This window comes from Rhipicephalus sanguineus, chromosome 8, assembly GCF_013339695.2.
Source record: "Rhipicephalus sanguineus isolate Rsan-2018 chromosome 8, BIME_Rsan_1.4, whole genome shotgun sequence".
In the NCBI taxonomy this organism is placed as follows: Eukaryota; Metazoa; Arthropoda; class Arachnida; order Ixodida; family Ixodidae; genus Rhipicephalus; species Rhipicephalus sanguineus.
Genome location: NC_051183.1, coordinates 28,915,370 through 28,931,115, shown reverse-complemented (window position 1 = coordinate 28,931,115; position 15,746 = coordinate 28,915,370). Strand labels below are relative to the sequence as shown.

The 15,746-nt window shown below is 47.2% G+C and overlaps 1 protein-coding gene across 3 annotated transcripts; it reads left to right on the top strand.

Moving 5' to 3' along the window:
* The first annotated feature begins 1,407 nt into the window (after nt 1-1,407).
* Nucleotides 1,408-14,764, top strand: LOC119401611 (TNF receptor-associated factor 3). 3 transcript variants are annotated; one of them, XM_037668510.2, is made up of 5 exons: nt 1,408-2,416; nt 6,380-7,022; nt 7,589-7,673; nt 9,369-9,693; nt 12,343-14,764. In XM_037668510.2, the coding sequence occupies exons 1-5, from the start codon at nt 2,117-2,119 to the stop codon at nt 12,613-12,615; spliced, it is 1,626 nt and encodes a 541-aa protein (XP_037524438.1). In that variant the 5' UTR covers nt 1,408-2,116; the 3' UTR covers nt 12,616-14,764. The 3 variants fall into 3 exon arrangements, with proteins under 3 accessions (XP_037524438.1, XP_037524437.1, XP_037524439.1); XM_037668509.2 differs by having other exon boundaries at nt 6,380-7,028; XM_037668511.2 differs by lacking the exon at nt 7,589-7,673 and having other exon boundaries at nt 1,412-2,416; nt 6,380-7,032; nt 12,343-14,762.
* Nucleotides 14,765-15,746: the final 982 nt, after the last annotated feature.

Genomic DNA, 15,746 nt, shown 5'->3' with positions numbered 1-15,746 from the left:
TTTTTGCTTTTTTGTTTTTGCCAAATCGCAACGAATTGTCCAGCACATGGGTGGTTGACACTGACTAAATATATTAACTGCGCCTCCCTTATAGGTTTTGTAAAACCGGTAAATGTAATGCGAGAGGTATGAAGAAAATTGATGGATAGATGGATGAATAAGCTTTATTTTGGTCCCTCGGAAGGCGCCCTAGCACGTTGCGGGCCGCTCCCACTTCGGAACAGAAAGACCAAGCCTCTCTGCTGCGTCGCGGGCCCGTTGGACTGCCCATAGCTGCTCTTCGAGCCCGGAGCTGGTAATAGCATCTTCCCATTTTGACGGCGTGATGACTGCGCCACCACGCGGGGCACCGCCAGAGCATATGTTCTAATTCAGTATATCCGCGTATAATGCACATACATTAGTTGGCTGTGCCTAAAGTACCTTTACCTGATACCTAAAGTAATCACAAACACAGACATTTGGCAGACCAGTTGATTTTAATCAGCACGCCCCTTTTATCTAGGCAGTGGTGTGAACCTCCATGCGACTGTACTCGCGAACTGAAGCTCCTAATGAAACAACTACACGAGTACTCAACTCAATGTTAAATTCGGGAAATGGATTTCCGAAGATCCTTTTTCTCAAGGTAGAAAAGCGATGGCATAACAAAAAATATTGATAAATTCTGTCCTCTTTAATACAGAAAATGCAAAGAGGCAAAGTTGCCTCATGCCACACACATGAAGATAATAACACCAGGCTAACATCTCCGGGAATTTCATTAAAGATTGTTATCACTATCTCTCTTTCTCTGATTGAGAGATCTCAAGAACTTGGCGACGGACACTTCAATCTCTCGTGGGCTGACTGATGCACTACGCGAGGAATGCATATCAATTGTCCGCACCTGTATAGGCGTTCCCTTCACAGTCTGCTAACTTGATGCTGTAGATGAGGAACCGGTGTATTTGCGATTTCACTCGCGAACTGACTGCGCGTTAGCAGTCAGACGAACAGAAGGCACAGCCAACAGCAAAGAAAAAACACATGAGAGCTAAGCGCCGGAAGAACTGCGTCAACCGTATCTGGAATGTGCTGCAGTCCGCCCACAAGGTGAAGTGCAGCATTCGCGGGGCGCGCCTCGCCGCGAACTTGATGAATTCCGCCGCTCTATAGCGAGAGCAAAGGCCACGGGAGCACGTTTGATATCAAAAGTCCTCGGCCCAGCGAGCCGGGCGGTCTTCGCGGCGAAACAATGCTGCGGCTCTTTGTTTAAGCACACCCGGACGCCTCATACATCAATCCGATGCCACGGGCGGCAGCCGGCGCAGCTGTTCCACTGACGTAGCAGACCCGGTCGCCCGCCTTGCCTCGCGAATAGTTTGACTTCATCTACACGCTCTAAGCGCGTGCTCCGCGCTCGCGTCGCTACTGCCGCACGCTGTTCGCCGAAAGCAGCGAAATAGTTTGAATCGTGCGACCTTTGCGTTCAGACGTCGTCTCCCCCTTCAACGCTCGCCAAAGGCGGCGCGCAGCTATAAGCACGTTATTTGTATCCGTCGGCGTATCTGGAAAGGGTTTATCGCGTTGCCGTTGACGTGCTTCGCTTCTGTTATCTCGCCGGGACAGTTTTGTTTTTCTAGACAGCAAGGGATCAACACGATGATTAGATACCATCAGCACGTTGTCTCCTCTCCTGCGCCTTTTTCGACGACGCTCCGCGAGGGAAACCGGCGCCACCTTATCAGAGTGCCCAACGATTACTGTTTGAATCGCCTCGAGTCGTAATCTCAGTCGCCGGGTGTTGCGGAGACAACGAGGCACTGGATTCCAACCGCCTTTGAAAAGCATGGCTTGACCTGAACGAAAGAAGTGTTCTCTATCACGCAGTGGTCGCCGAACCTTCGCTACAGGCAGGTTTCCATCTCCTGTTGCAACGAGAAGGTGATACCAACTAACCCGTTACCAGGGGACCAGCTAGCTTATCGACAAGCGGTTTGTCTTTTCGATAGATTAGCCGACTGACCCGACCGGAAAGACGCGAGGCTACTTATCGTAAATGAACTGATTAACGGGGTCGATAAACAGCCCTTCGTCAAGTCGTTGGCCGAGCCCTCGGGGCGTTGGAGTCCACATGAACGTCGCCGCTATAGAGATGGCCCCTCGGAGCTCCTACACGTTGCTCGGCTATTCGCGAGACCTGGACTGGAGGCCCACGAGGTTCGTGGGTCCCGTGCCTTCGGTGCGCGTGTGCAGCCTGTGCGGTCTCATACCGGACGCGACGGTGCAGCTTCCCTGCGCTCACGTGCTGTGCCGCCTGTGTTTCGACGGCTCGCTCCGGCAAGGGGGCGTGTGCCCGCTCGACGGCCAAGGGTTCGCGCGCGATGACGCCGAGTGGATTACGCTGTCCCTCGAGAGCTTCATGAAGAGGAAGGTGAGATCTTAGAGCTGTTTTTCGTCGCATGCATCACTTTTTTTCGGCTGTGCGACAGAGCGAGAAATGTGTGGGAGAGGAAAAAGCGAGAGAGCTTTTGCAACCGATGCAGCATGGTTCTGAACTTACGACACGGCACGAGGTAGAAGGAAAGGGCAGACGAAGGAGAGGAAGAATGGGTGAGGAAGCTTGGTGAAATATTGCAGTGAGCTAATTACATTCTGCCCTTAGAATAACAGAGAGCTGAACTAGTTGGTAGGTATTTGCGTTGAAAGACTGGGCAGGCAAACACGGACACAAGAGAGAAGTCAACACAACACAAACGCCGGGTGTTTGTTATGTCTTGACTTTTCTATTGTGTCCGTGTCGGCATGCCCAGCCTTTTCACACGAGCTTTCTGTCCGTTGCTTTGGTACCATACTATTGCAGTTTCCTTCACAAGTTCATATTCAATGTGTGTAGTACACCCCACAGCAAATGTTTACGGCACCTTGGCCTCACAACAACAGGAGAATTACCGCTGTATTAGCACGTAATGCCTCTAATGTGGCGGTTGACTGCATAGACTTCAATACGAACTACAGGCTGGAGCACTTATTTGGAGGTTATGTTCCCCGACAAAGCGAGAATATAGCTTTCTCAAACATTTCGCAACTCAACCGCACGTTATATGCATACATGTGAGTGAGTGAGTGAGTGAGTGAGTGAGTGAGTGAGTGAGTGAGTGAGTGAGTGAGTGAGTGAGTGAGTGAGTGAGTGAGTGAGTGAGTGAGTGAGTGAGTGAGTGAGTGAGTGAGTGAGTGAGTGAGTGAGTGAGTGAGTGAGTGAGTGAGTGAGTGAGTGAGTGAGTGAGTGAGTGAGTGAGTGAGTGAGTGAGTGAGTGAGTGAGTGAGTGAGTGAGTGAGTGAGTGAGTGAGTGAGTGAGTGAGTGAGTGAGTGAGTGAGTGAGTGAGTGTACGCGCGTGCATGTGGGCAGGCATCGCAACTGTCGACAGGACTTTTATTTTGATAGACAGCGCAACGAAAACAGAGCGAACCGAGAAGGGAACAGAGCTCGGTGTGTCACTGCGCTGCCGCTTCTATTTTTGTAGCACTGTCTATCAAAGCTTGTCATGTTCTGTTGACAAGCCCAGCCCTACACCGTTTTATGTAAACAAGCTATAAATGTACGCAGGTTGGCAGATACCAAAACTGCATTGACTTACGCAGCTCGTAACCAGTGAACAAATAATAATTGTTGGGGTTTTACGTACCAAAACCATTATGAGAGACGCCGTAGTGGATGTATCCGGAAATTTTGACCACCTGGTGTTCTTTAACGTGCACCCAAATCTAAGCACTAGGGCCTTCGCATTTTCGCCTCCATCGAAAATGTTGCCACCTCGGGATTTGATCCCGCGACCTGCGGGTCAGCAGGCAAGCACCATGACCACTAGACCACCGTGACGTGTAACCAGTTAACTGACGTGACGGCGAAATCGGACCGTTTTCACTTCGTTCAAATCAAGCCCAGAATTTGTCACTGTGGTCTATAAGTCACTCATGCAAAATGTGCGTGAGCGACCAAAGCACTGACCATTTGAAAAAAAGAGAACGGTACGGAAAATTGTGCGAACAAAGGTCGCGGTTTCGATCCCTGCCGCGGCGGTCGCATTTCGAACGAGGCAAAATGCTAGAGGCCCGTGTACTGGGCGATGTCAGTGCACGTTAAAGAACACAAGATGGTCAAAATTTCCGTAACGCCTCCACTACGGCGTGGTTCATAATCATGTCGTGGTTTTGGCACGTAAAACCCCAGATAATCAATCAATCAATCAATCAATCAATCAATCAATCAATCAATCAATCAATCAATCATTTATTTAACGTGCCCAGGAACAACCGTGAGGTCTTTGTGCAGGCGCACGCAAAAATAAAATCAATAAAAATAAACAATACAATACAGACAGTCTTCAGAAATAAAAAGAGCAAAAACACGTAGACAAAGAGAAATGAACACTAAAGGGGAGGAGTAAAATAAGACAATATGAGAAATATTGAAGGAGAATAAAAAATTAGATTGCACATATACAACTATGCGGAAAGACGGAGAAGGGAAGACTTTGTACACTGTGCCATACTATGTCAAAACAGTGCAAAGCTCGGATAAAAACAGTGATTGTGGACTATGAAAAACGTCAAGATCAAGAAAATTAATATTATAAAGACTTTGTATTCTGTGAACGGTAGAGTGTTGGAAGAAGCAGGCGGGTACATGAAACGGTCTGTTCTCTCTGGTTAACTTACGCGGAATTCGAAAATTAACACAATTGAGAAGTACAGGGCAGGATATGAAACCGTGGACTATCTTGTAGAGAAATAAGAGATCAGAACGATTTCGTCGGCAGTGAAGTGATGGCAGTGATAATGACTCAGCAGTATTTGAACGAGATCCAGAGTCATTTTTAGCAAAGCGATGGTTATATATGCTGAGGAATTTTTTCTGGACTCGTTCAATGGTGTTACCGCTGGATTGAGAAATGCCATTCCATATCACGGACGCATACTCAAGTTGCGGAAGACATATTGCCGTGTACAATTTGTGTAGGGCCATGGGAGACCTGAATTCTCGAGATATTCTACAAACACATCCGAGAGAACGAAGGCCCCGCATAGCAGCACGCTTAACGTAATAATAATAATAATAATAATAATAATAATAATAATAATAATAATAATAATAATAATAATAATAATAATAATAATAATAATGTTATTATTATTATTATTATTATTATTATTATTATTATTATTATTATTATTATTATTATTATTATTATTATTATTATTATTATTACTGTTGTTGTTGTTGTTGTTGTTGTTGTTGTTGTTGTTGTTGTTGTTGTTGTTGTTGTTGTTGTTGTTGTTAATAAAATTGTGCAAATAAATGCCCATACCCCGATTATGCAGCATCGTAGCCGGGTATCTAAGCCCGCTCACGTATCAAATTCGCACCATTTTCTTTTTCTGCTCAGTGTATCTTCTAAGTACACCTACTTAAAACTAGCCAGCTTAAACTACGCCTTTACCGTATCTTCTCAACGTCCTTAGACGAGAATCGACCACTGCTACTGAAATGCGACGTCCAATTGAGCATCTGTTCATTAAAAGCCCACCAAGGAGCATGACCCATCTCTGAAAGCAGCATTCGTATAACTCCAGACCCTTTCCTAGTCGTTTAAAATCGGTGGAAGTGTAAATTTCGAAAGAGTATAATTGATGAAACTTTCTAGCATATTCCGTCGGGATTCATTTGGTTTGATCAGGAATCGGTATGAAGCTAAACCGTCGATAAGCCGTGCATATTGAAGATAGAGCATGATATCGATTAGCTTCGAGTCGCAATTTGTTTTGATATCGCGACCGAATTGCTCTGTATATAAAAGTAAAAATCAAATAACGGCTGCTGAAGGAGCCGATTTGGTGTATTCCCCTTCATCCGGCATTGCTTCTGCCCAATGAACCTTTGATTCGAAATCAGTGTTATCCTGTTTAAACAATGTAGACACGCTAAGCGTTATTAAAGAGGATCCTATAGCACGGCCTATTCTCAGAGGCCAATATTACGAACTTATTATCTTGTACAGCACATGCTTTCAGGCCCTTGTATCTGAGGGTCAAGGCGGTGCGGTAGTGATCCCACACAGTTTATTTTAGCACCTTGATTCATCATGTTTTCTGAGCTCATAGCTCGCCTCACTATCTAATTTCATATTTTTAGTAGGTATATATTTTGCGCATTTTTGCAGCTTCTATGTTTAAGGTCCTTTTACAGCCACGTCACATGTATGCATTGCCATTAATCACTTTATCGTTGTTTTACTAACATCGCCCTTAGCATTCTTTGGCCAAATATGGCCCTTGCGTCAAAATAAGAAACAATGATCAACAATGGCATCAATACGGTATTTCTGTCGTCCGCAGGTACGATGCTGGAACGACGTGAACGGATGCGACGAGGTCGTCGAGGTGTCCAAGGTTTCCGACCACTTCAGCAACGAGTGCGCATTCCACGCCACCTCGTGTCCGAAGTGCGCAGCTACGGTCCTTCACAGAGACATCGTGGAGCACCTCAAGTCCGGGTGTCGCACCGCCGTCGTGCCGGGCACGGCTCTTCCAACCAGGAGCGATGCCCAGAGCCAATGCAACGAAGTCGCGGAACACCTTGTCAAGTCCGTGCATTTCTCAGCCGTCGCGGCAGGTCCCACAGTTCCTATGACCACGAGGGACGCCCAGATCCAGTGCGACGAAGTCGCCGATCAACTCAAGTCTTTACGCCCTTCACACATCGTGCGGGTCGCGAATGTTCCGGCTACCATGGATGCCCAAACCCAGTGTAGCGACTGTAACGCGAACGAACAGGCTGAAAAAGACTTGGAGGAAGCCAACGCGGCGCTGGCGCTCGCGTCTGCGCAGAAGGAATCTCTGGAAGCAGACTTCAGGGAGCTCAAGGAACTCTTCGCTCAAAGCTTCGCCGTTCTCACGGCTATGGAGAAAATATCGGTGGACGCCAAGACTGAAAGCTTGGAAAGTTCTGCAAAGCGACATTCTTTGAAGCATCGAGACGGTAATGGCAGGTATTCGATTATGCTCAGTAATACTGTCCATTACTTGCAGTCTTTTTACCAGGCGGGAAGCATTCAGTATAACAAACCTTCACTTGTACTTTACATACGCCTAGATAATGAGGAGACACAAACAGTGACACTTGCAATGTCTGCCCAACAGACTGCTCGTTGGCACTTAGCTGTAGTTTAAACGGACTAACTAATGAGGTTTCAACCACTCAAGCAACTCAGTGTACTGAAAGATGTGGGACATGTGACTGATATTGACTATGTGATCAAATATTGTTAACTACAACGGGAATTCAATTGCGTGAATACATTAACATGAACTCCGCTCAAGGCACGCTCAGATTTTGCAGTATTGGGATATTCCCAGCTCGACCGGTAAGGGATGCATAGTTCATGGCGTGTTTTCTTTTTTTCGCTGTGGAATGGATGTCAACTCAAATTCGAAGAAACCGTTTGTACGCTGTTTTGTTGCACCCCCGGCAGTCACAAATGTCAATAGTCACTATGGCTTGATTATGAAAAGCATATTCCTTAACTAGAAATTTTCTACATCTAGGTCCATGTAAGCTGGTGGTTGCAGCCGTACTGCGCAGAAAGCACGCTAAGCTATCGGAGAGATCTGCGGAAAACCAGCTGGTCAGGTAACAGTATTGTTAGCAGTGAAGAAGGTCACTGGCAACACTCGAAACCAAATGACGCTTTAAAAGCAATGCGCATGGAAACGCCAGCTAGGCAGAAGGTTCTGTAACTTTGTGTCGTACGCTAGAGGCTGAACTTTCTGCCTGGCTACCTCTACAGATCTCGAAAGAAGATTTCGTTTAGAGTAATGTCAACAACCTTCTACATTTCTAACAGGGTTTAGTGAGTAGATGGTCAGGGGTAGATTGAAGCTTGGAGAGATGAAAGAACATGCTGTGCCGCTGGAGCCAACGTTTACACAGGTGGTCTTGTCTTGTTCAAGGCAGCAACATCAATGCAGTCTTTGCCTTGAAGATGACGAGACCACTTGCCGAAACGTCGGCTCCAGCGACACAGCGTGTTCAAAGATTTTTTAGGGCTTAGTGAGTAGTGACATAAGACGCATACTTTTGTCGGCGCCACCACATTGCATGCTTCGTAGCGTAATAGTTCAGATCAACTCAAGGGACGTCACTCTGCATGTACGCTGCCTACACATGTTCGTGGTGTTTTGTTCCGTAGGAATGCATCACTAAGGTCTACGTGTGAAGGCTTCATTTGTTGCGCGTCACTCAACAGGCGCTTGCATAAAGGTCGTGGGATATGCATGTACCACGGATATACAGGTGCTTGCGTATCTCGGTGGTACCGGTTGAGCGAAAGGGCCAATCTAGAATTTATCTGCCACCCTCGCTTGACCCACCTGGCGGCTGTGTGATCGTTCTGTATACATTACATGAAGATGATTACGCGTAAACCGACTTAATCACACCAAATACACAAACACACGACGCACGGAAGTTCGTGCAGTCACAAAACACTCTCTTTCTGTCCAACGGTCCCGAACACTCAGCGAACCTTCAGCGCTCGCCGAGCATCACCAGCACTTCAGCACAAGTCAGCAGTGTGGGGGATCGCGAAGGGTCTACTACGAAAAGGTAAAGCATATTTCAACGTAGCTATCGTAAAAATAGCGTGCGGACTCACTAAGCTTGAGTCTTTGCACTGGCACTGGTAAGTGTGCTACTCGCGTACAGCCACCGAAATCTTTAATTAGCTTGAGCGAGCGGCGAATTTTCTGAACGTCAGCGCCCTATGACGGAGTCAACTTGCAAATAGGACGAAGGTAAGCGCATGCCCACAAAGCGCCCTCGGCTTGGCCCGTCGTCTGTTAGGCTGTTCCTTCTCAATGACGTCAACCCATATAAGCGCACGTCAAACAAAACATATTTTTCAGCTCGTCTCATGAGTGGCGGCATGTGGCTTGTCTTTGAACTTTATTTCCTCGATTTCTTGCTGCAAACTTCATCTTCGGAACATGAAATTCGAGCTACATCATTCGCCTACACACTGTGCCTGTTCGTGTGAAGTGCGTCGATATGGTGTGGCGTCCTTAAAAAAAGGACAGCCTAGCAGATGATGGGCCCAACTGAGTGCGCTTTGCGGGCATGGCGCTTACCTTCACCCTTTTTGCAACTTGGTTTCGTATTAAAGCGCTGATGCACAGAAAAGTCGCCGCTCGCGTACGCTAGTTAAAGATTTGGGCGGCTGTAACTTCGTTCCCTTATCGTACTGATACCACTGCAACAATTTTAGTTAGCAGTGGCGCAAATTTGCCCTTCCTTCCTAGTAACTGGCGAAATGCAATTCCGCTGCAGCTCCTTGGCCAGGCAGCTTCGCGAATGCATCGGCGAAGTGCTTAGGGCATGGAAGGACTACCAGGCTCGCCAACTGAACCGCAGCGACTCCAGCGATACTAGCAGTGACAAGACTGAACCCTTCCCTTCTCAGCAAGTTCCCGTCGCTTGCAGCGTCTGTCACGACTGGTGCGTGGCGGGCTACGCGGCGCTCAAAGAAGTGGCACTCAGGGATGGAGCGACGGATGTACCGAGTAGCCCCGGCTACTTCTTCGGCTACCGCATCGAGCCGATGATTCGCTTCAAGACTCATGGCAATAGTCTCAGAATGCACTTCGGTTTGCAGGTGAGTCTCACTGCAATCCGTGCTGGACTTAGCGGTAAACCTCAAAGTCGACGTACAAGCTCATGTGAAGAGGTAGTTGGCAAATTAAAGGGGTACGGATTCTTGAGCACACAAATCCAATTATGGGAACAATAGCGCTGAAAGAACCAGGACAATAAAGAATAAAAGAGGTGCCGCTAACATTCAACTGCCGTTGAAGGTTAGTATCTATATTTGTCGACGTTCATGTCCCCCTCCCTTCAGCGCTACTGACCAAATGATGACTTCTTAAAGCTATCAATTGCACCGAAGCTCGTCGCCGTCGGCTCTACGTCGGCGTCAAACACGTTGGCAAACACGTTGGACGTGCCGGATGCTGGAGGTGCAAGAGCATTCAGTTATTAGCGAACTAAATAAATTAATGAATTGATCCATCAATCAATTATTGCGGTTGGATATTAAGGGTCGACAAAGCTGTTTCACGGTAGTTCTATTTATCAACTTTGCCTGATTTAAGTTCACTCCGTCAAGTTGAAACTTCTAAGAGCCCTTGCCTCTGCAAAACAGTTTGTAACCTCGACATTTCATCATCTAATCCCGCCATATAATAATCTACACCCACCGGCTGCGTTCTTTTTCCCATGGCGTGAGTTCTACTACTATAAAGAACAACCGGTAATCACTCTAGGCTATTGTAAACCTACCATCTGTTTACAGAGCTCTATGTCTTTCTGCAAGTTTGTCTCTCTCTCTCTCTTTCTCTCTCGTTCTCTCTATCTCCCATCTGCCTGAAAAATATTTTTTTCATAAAAAATGTGCCTAAAGTTATGCTTGTGCTTATTCAATATATTATTCGAAAGCGAACGTCTACTTTTACACGTACCGGACTCCAAAAATGACCTTTTGCCCATTCCACTGTTCGAATTCATTGCTCCTTGCGATGAATGACCGAAACAAACTGTCATACTGTTTTTGCTTGACCGCACAACTTTATTTTTCGACGATGGGTCAATGATTCAATGCGCGCTACATGCGCAGTATTAATACCTCTAACCGAAAGCGACGTTATCTCCAAGTTCGAGTATTGTTTGACAGGTGCCTATGAGTTGTGACATGATAGATCGCAGAGCTCGTACGCACATCACACGTGTGCGTAGGTCGCCATACTCTACCATCATCCCCTAAACTCTCTTCCTCTCTATCTTTTCCTCAACGTTGGAGAGAGCGTTAGGTGAAGAGGCCTTCATAAACTTTCTCACGTATACGTTCTATACAAGTAATCGGCTATTTAGGTACCGATATGTTCTTTTGAGGTGTATTGGCGCTCGGTACAACGCAGTGCCTACCGAAAATCTTTTATTCTGCGCCCAAGTAATTCGCGAAGCCATCTTCCTGTCGCTATCACTGCTATCAGCGACAATGCCAATTTCAAGAGAGTGTGCCAAATTCTTATCCCATTCCTCTTTAAAAATCAATCAGTGAATGAAAAAGTCACCGTTTCGTTGCTAGGCAGAAGCAGTGAATTCGCTAGCAACAAAGCGGAATGTAATACGAAATAAGGCTAGCAGCGGACTCCGTTAACACGAGACCTGGCGTAAGGGAACGGGGCCGCTGCAGCGAGAGAAGCGATCTCCGTGCTGTTTATGGACTCGCCGCAAAGTTTGCGATAACAGCACGACACGTACAAGGGCATGAGCCGTCTGCTAATCGCCTCCAAAGAAAGGCGCGCGCTACTGCGGGCGACCACGCCCAACCTGTCAAAGTAAGGAGTTCCTGCCGGAGATACGCAGCCCACCCCAGTTGGGAACCCTCTATGAGCTTTCCTCGAGACGGAGACGGCCTGCGCCTTTCATCTCCGCGTGAGCAGCGATCGTCGGCAACGCTGGCATGTTTTCACACGCACACAAAACATACGAAGCGCGGAGCGGTGTTATCGATTTATGGTATGGGATAACGTGAGGTACGATATTTATTAGCATGTGCGCTGTACCAATAAAAGAAGTTTTGGGTTGATTGAAAGAACTGTAACAATACTGTTCATGAATCAAACAAGAAAATCTTCGTGATTAAGCATGACCAGGATTTGGCATCATGTGCACGTAGCGCCATCTCTCGTCGGTGACAGTGGTGGCCTGCCTTAACTGAATGGAAAATAGGCGAAAAAAAATCATATCTTATGAAAAAAGCTAGTTATCAAAAACGGCTCCCGGTTCTATACAGCACAGACTGATTTGGACATTCTGTTAAAATTACAGTGTCGCACTGCAAACCGCTTGGCTTCCCGGAGTGTTTAATATTTTATAATGGAGCCCCATGTCTTTCTAATTGGCGTTGTTCAATTGTCCTGGTAAGCCACACGCTTTGTAGTGCAATACTGCAATTTTACCAAAATGTTCCAGTAGGTCTCTGCTGTATAGAACCGGCAGTCGTTTTGATAACTAGCTTTTTTCAAGAGATACGACTTTTTTTCTCCTATTTCTCATCCAGTTACGGCAGGACGCCTTTGCTGCCGCCCAGAGATGGCGCCACGTAATGATGTCCCCAAGTCCTGGGAATGGTTAAAGTCACTAGAAAGTAAGGAGGACCACAGTTACAGAACACGTGTGTGTCATTAGCCCTACATTACAGATCGAGAGACTGTTTCTACCTTTTCTGATTTCTTTTCGACAGGTCATGCGCGGCGAAAATGACGAGCAGCTCTTGTGGCCGTTCCACCACTACGTTCGGCTCTGGCTGGTGGTGCCGTCCGGCGAAGCGAGCAGCGGCTTGCCGCTCGAGATTGTGCCGGAGACGGTTGACGGCCGTCTCTACGCAAGGCCCGCCGAGGGCTCGCGCGGCAACGGACCCTGCCTGAGCACGGCCTCGGTCGACCTCAGGGCACTCGAATCTGGAGGATACGTGGAGAACGACAAACTGCGGCTGCGCTTTGAAGTACTGCCGTGATGCGCGGCGTAACGGCGCTGACGAAAAACTCGGGCGACATCCATTAGTAACGACGGTGATAGTTTGTTCGTGAGATGAAGCGAGAGAGGTCGGTCCAGGCTGGAGTGCCTGAACGTACTGCAATTAAACTGGACCAGGATGCGATAGCGAGGGTAAAGATAAGTTATAATAATTATGATGATTAGGGGGAAGAGAATAGCTTTGTAAAGGTATAATGCTAACCAGCACCCGAAAAGGACGCTTGATTCTCCTCCCAGATTGTCAACTGGTCCTTGATGTCTCACAGTAGCCAAGAAAGCAACAGGGTCCATTCTTGAATGCGACGACTAACTATAGCATGTGAGTCAATTGCTGAATTTTCGGAAGCAACTCGTTGCTGCGCGGGCTCGGAAGACACACACGCTGCGCTGGCTATATCAACCAACAAGACAACTTTGCAAGTATCGTTTGCTTAATTCTGTAATGACAATTCTGCGGAATAATTCCTTGACCACCTGTTGTTCCGGTTCGTTCCCGCACACACTAGCTCTTGAAAATATCTGTTAAATCACCAAGCCTATGCAAATTCTGAACACAGCACCGTAGTTCTCAGCTGAATGACCAAGACCTTAGGCTCTCACGACTGTGGTATTGGGCAGTGGTTTCCAGGTGACGATTCCGCATAAAAATATGAAGAATGTGCTTCCACGAGGTTAAGGGGTATAGTAGTGCTCCTGTTAGTAGTGGTTGTGTACGACGACAGTCGAATAAACGCGACTTCTGAATAATCCTTGCTTGAAGTTTGAGCTGATATAACCATGAGCCATGTTTGAATCGCGCAAAGGTTATAATGAATGTAGCCGTGATTGTCATGCTGCCGATATTCACGTACTGGTAGTGTGCCTTTAGGATGAATATTAAGGTCCGCGGCAGAGCACCTTCCATTACTTACCGCCTCAACCTGTTTGAGCATGCATCAACGCCTGCGGTATAACGTTCAGCCGGCCCCTACCTCCTCAATGCATTTTGCATCCATGGTCTCGTATGTTGTTTTGTATTAGGAATTATGAGATACATAGGATCTAAATGACCGTTTTATTCATGCTCTGAGATCGAACCGGTTGCCACCAGCTGGCAAGGACGGTAGGCGTACCAGCTGCTAACTAGTAGCATAGCAGTTCTCACATCGAGATCATCTAGTTAAGTGGCTACGCCATGCTCGATGCGCCGGCACTTTACCAGATCATCCAAGACAAGCAGTTCGATTTCTCTGATTCAACGCGCATGCGCAGACGTACGTCTTCAAGCGGAGTCAAGACGGCATCAGGTGCTGTTCCGTCCTTTCAAACTGTGCCCACTCCCTCGAGAAAAAAAACTTCGCCAATGAACTGAGCGTTCCGGCACTGATGAAATTGGGAACGATCGCTGGCGAGAATAAATTCATTTGTGCCGGTTGACGCATAACAGCAATGAGGTCAAAACAGCACAAACACAGCGCACACCAAGAATACAGAGCACCAACAAGAGTACAGAGCTCCCGCTGTGTCCAGTGTTTACAATATTTATCCATTACGTGCGCATCCTGAAAAAAAAAACATTACGTCGTCATTTACATAGTTTTAATTTTTACTGTGAAGCTCCGTATGGCTAGTCTAAACCAAAATTCGTCCGTCCTATGTACGCAATAACTCCTGGAGAATATGTGCCACATAAATTGGACAAGCTCCAGCGCACACCACTGGTCAAATAAAATTCGCCAGGCCTGCGCGGAACACGCAGCACAGTCACGGCGAAAGCTGCAACAGCGGCCTTTCTAGAAGACTCTCGTGGGTCGTCTGCGGGCAAAAAAAAAAGTATCTGCCTCTGAAATTGGGCACATTCCTGTACTCACCCCTAATCCACTTGGCGCGCAGGCGGCAAACAGCGATTCAGATTTGCGGACAGACGTAACCAATAACCGAGAAAGACTGCGAAGAACCATCGCGATTAATCCAGTGATAAACACCGGGGACGCACGTTTCAGCTCCGCTGGTTAACCACCTCTACGCATTTAAAAGACTCTACCTCGGGATCTGTTTAAATGACAAAGTTTCCCATTGTTCCAACGTTGCTAAAACTTGCATGGCGATGCTTCTATCGAAACGCTGCGCTACGCTACGCTAAGTATACACTGAACAAACCGGTATTACTTCTCATCGCAAATCGTACTTTATAAATGTTTTACAAAGACACGCTTATCTGCTGCGATTTCGTACGAGCAGCGCAAGAATTTGGCCATTGCAAACAATAGCATGCGACTACTGCGCCTTGTTCATCTAGACCTCGTTTATAGCACTAAAATTGAGCCATATGGTATGCGTATATGCCGGGCTTACGTACGAGCGCTGGGCGCAGACAATGAGGAGCACATATAGTTCAATCGGATTTGTCACGAAACTTCTGTGGTAACTACTCAACAAAGGAAAATGTGGTACCGTTCTACGAACACCATAAGGACCAATCGCAAATAACAGCGAAAAAAAACGACTCAAGGCAGACAGAAAGGAGTGACAAGAACATATGTTGTGCCTCGTCTCATTTCTTGCGCTGTTATTTGAGATGGATTCATACCAACTAGCCTAGCTAATGAGACCCCTGCATCTTTGGGACGTTGCACATATTTGGAAAAGATGAACGGCGCAAAATTGATGTGGTGGCCTGAAACGACGAATTCACCAACAATGTACAACTTTGTTCGATACAAAAAACACGCAACTTTATCGGCAGCGTCTAATTACATCGTACAACAAATACTAAAGGCAAAACTTCGCCTGCCGGTTTCATGCTTAATGCCGCAGGAGCATTTCGTCATCCTGCCTTTGAATGTTCCCAGCCACCACCTTACACAAACAGCATCTCAATCGTCGTAAGTGTACCGAAGTTCCGGGTCATACTGCGCGGGTTTGGTTCGACGCGACAGTCCTTTCCGGATCTTGTCGTCGCCTAGGGCCTCGTTCCAAATGCCCTGGTGCCACAAGGCTCTGCGCAGAGTGGTCACGGCAAACGTGCCCCTAAGGTGGAAGAATATCCACCACCCGCCGTCGACGAAAGAGTAGGCCTCCGAGTCTCGCCAGGCCACGCGATTTCCGAGGTCCGCGTGACCCAAGCCGGTC

Bases quoted from the DNA above. Each gene is read 5' to 3' on its own strand.
- LOC119401611 (XM_037668509.2), top strand. From the start codon at position 2,117: ATGAACGTCGCCGCTATAGAGATGGCCCCTCGGAGCTCCTACACGTTG. The intron at 2,417-6,379 runs GTGAGATCTTAG...TGTCGTCCGCAG, and splicing joins AGAGCTTCATGAAGAGGAAG to GTACGATGCTGGAACGACGT. The intron at 7,029-7,588 runs GCAGGTATTCGA...TTCTACATCTAG, and splicing joins GAAGCATCGAGACGGTAATG to GTCCATGTAAGCTGGTGGTT.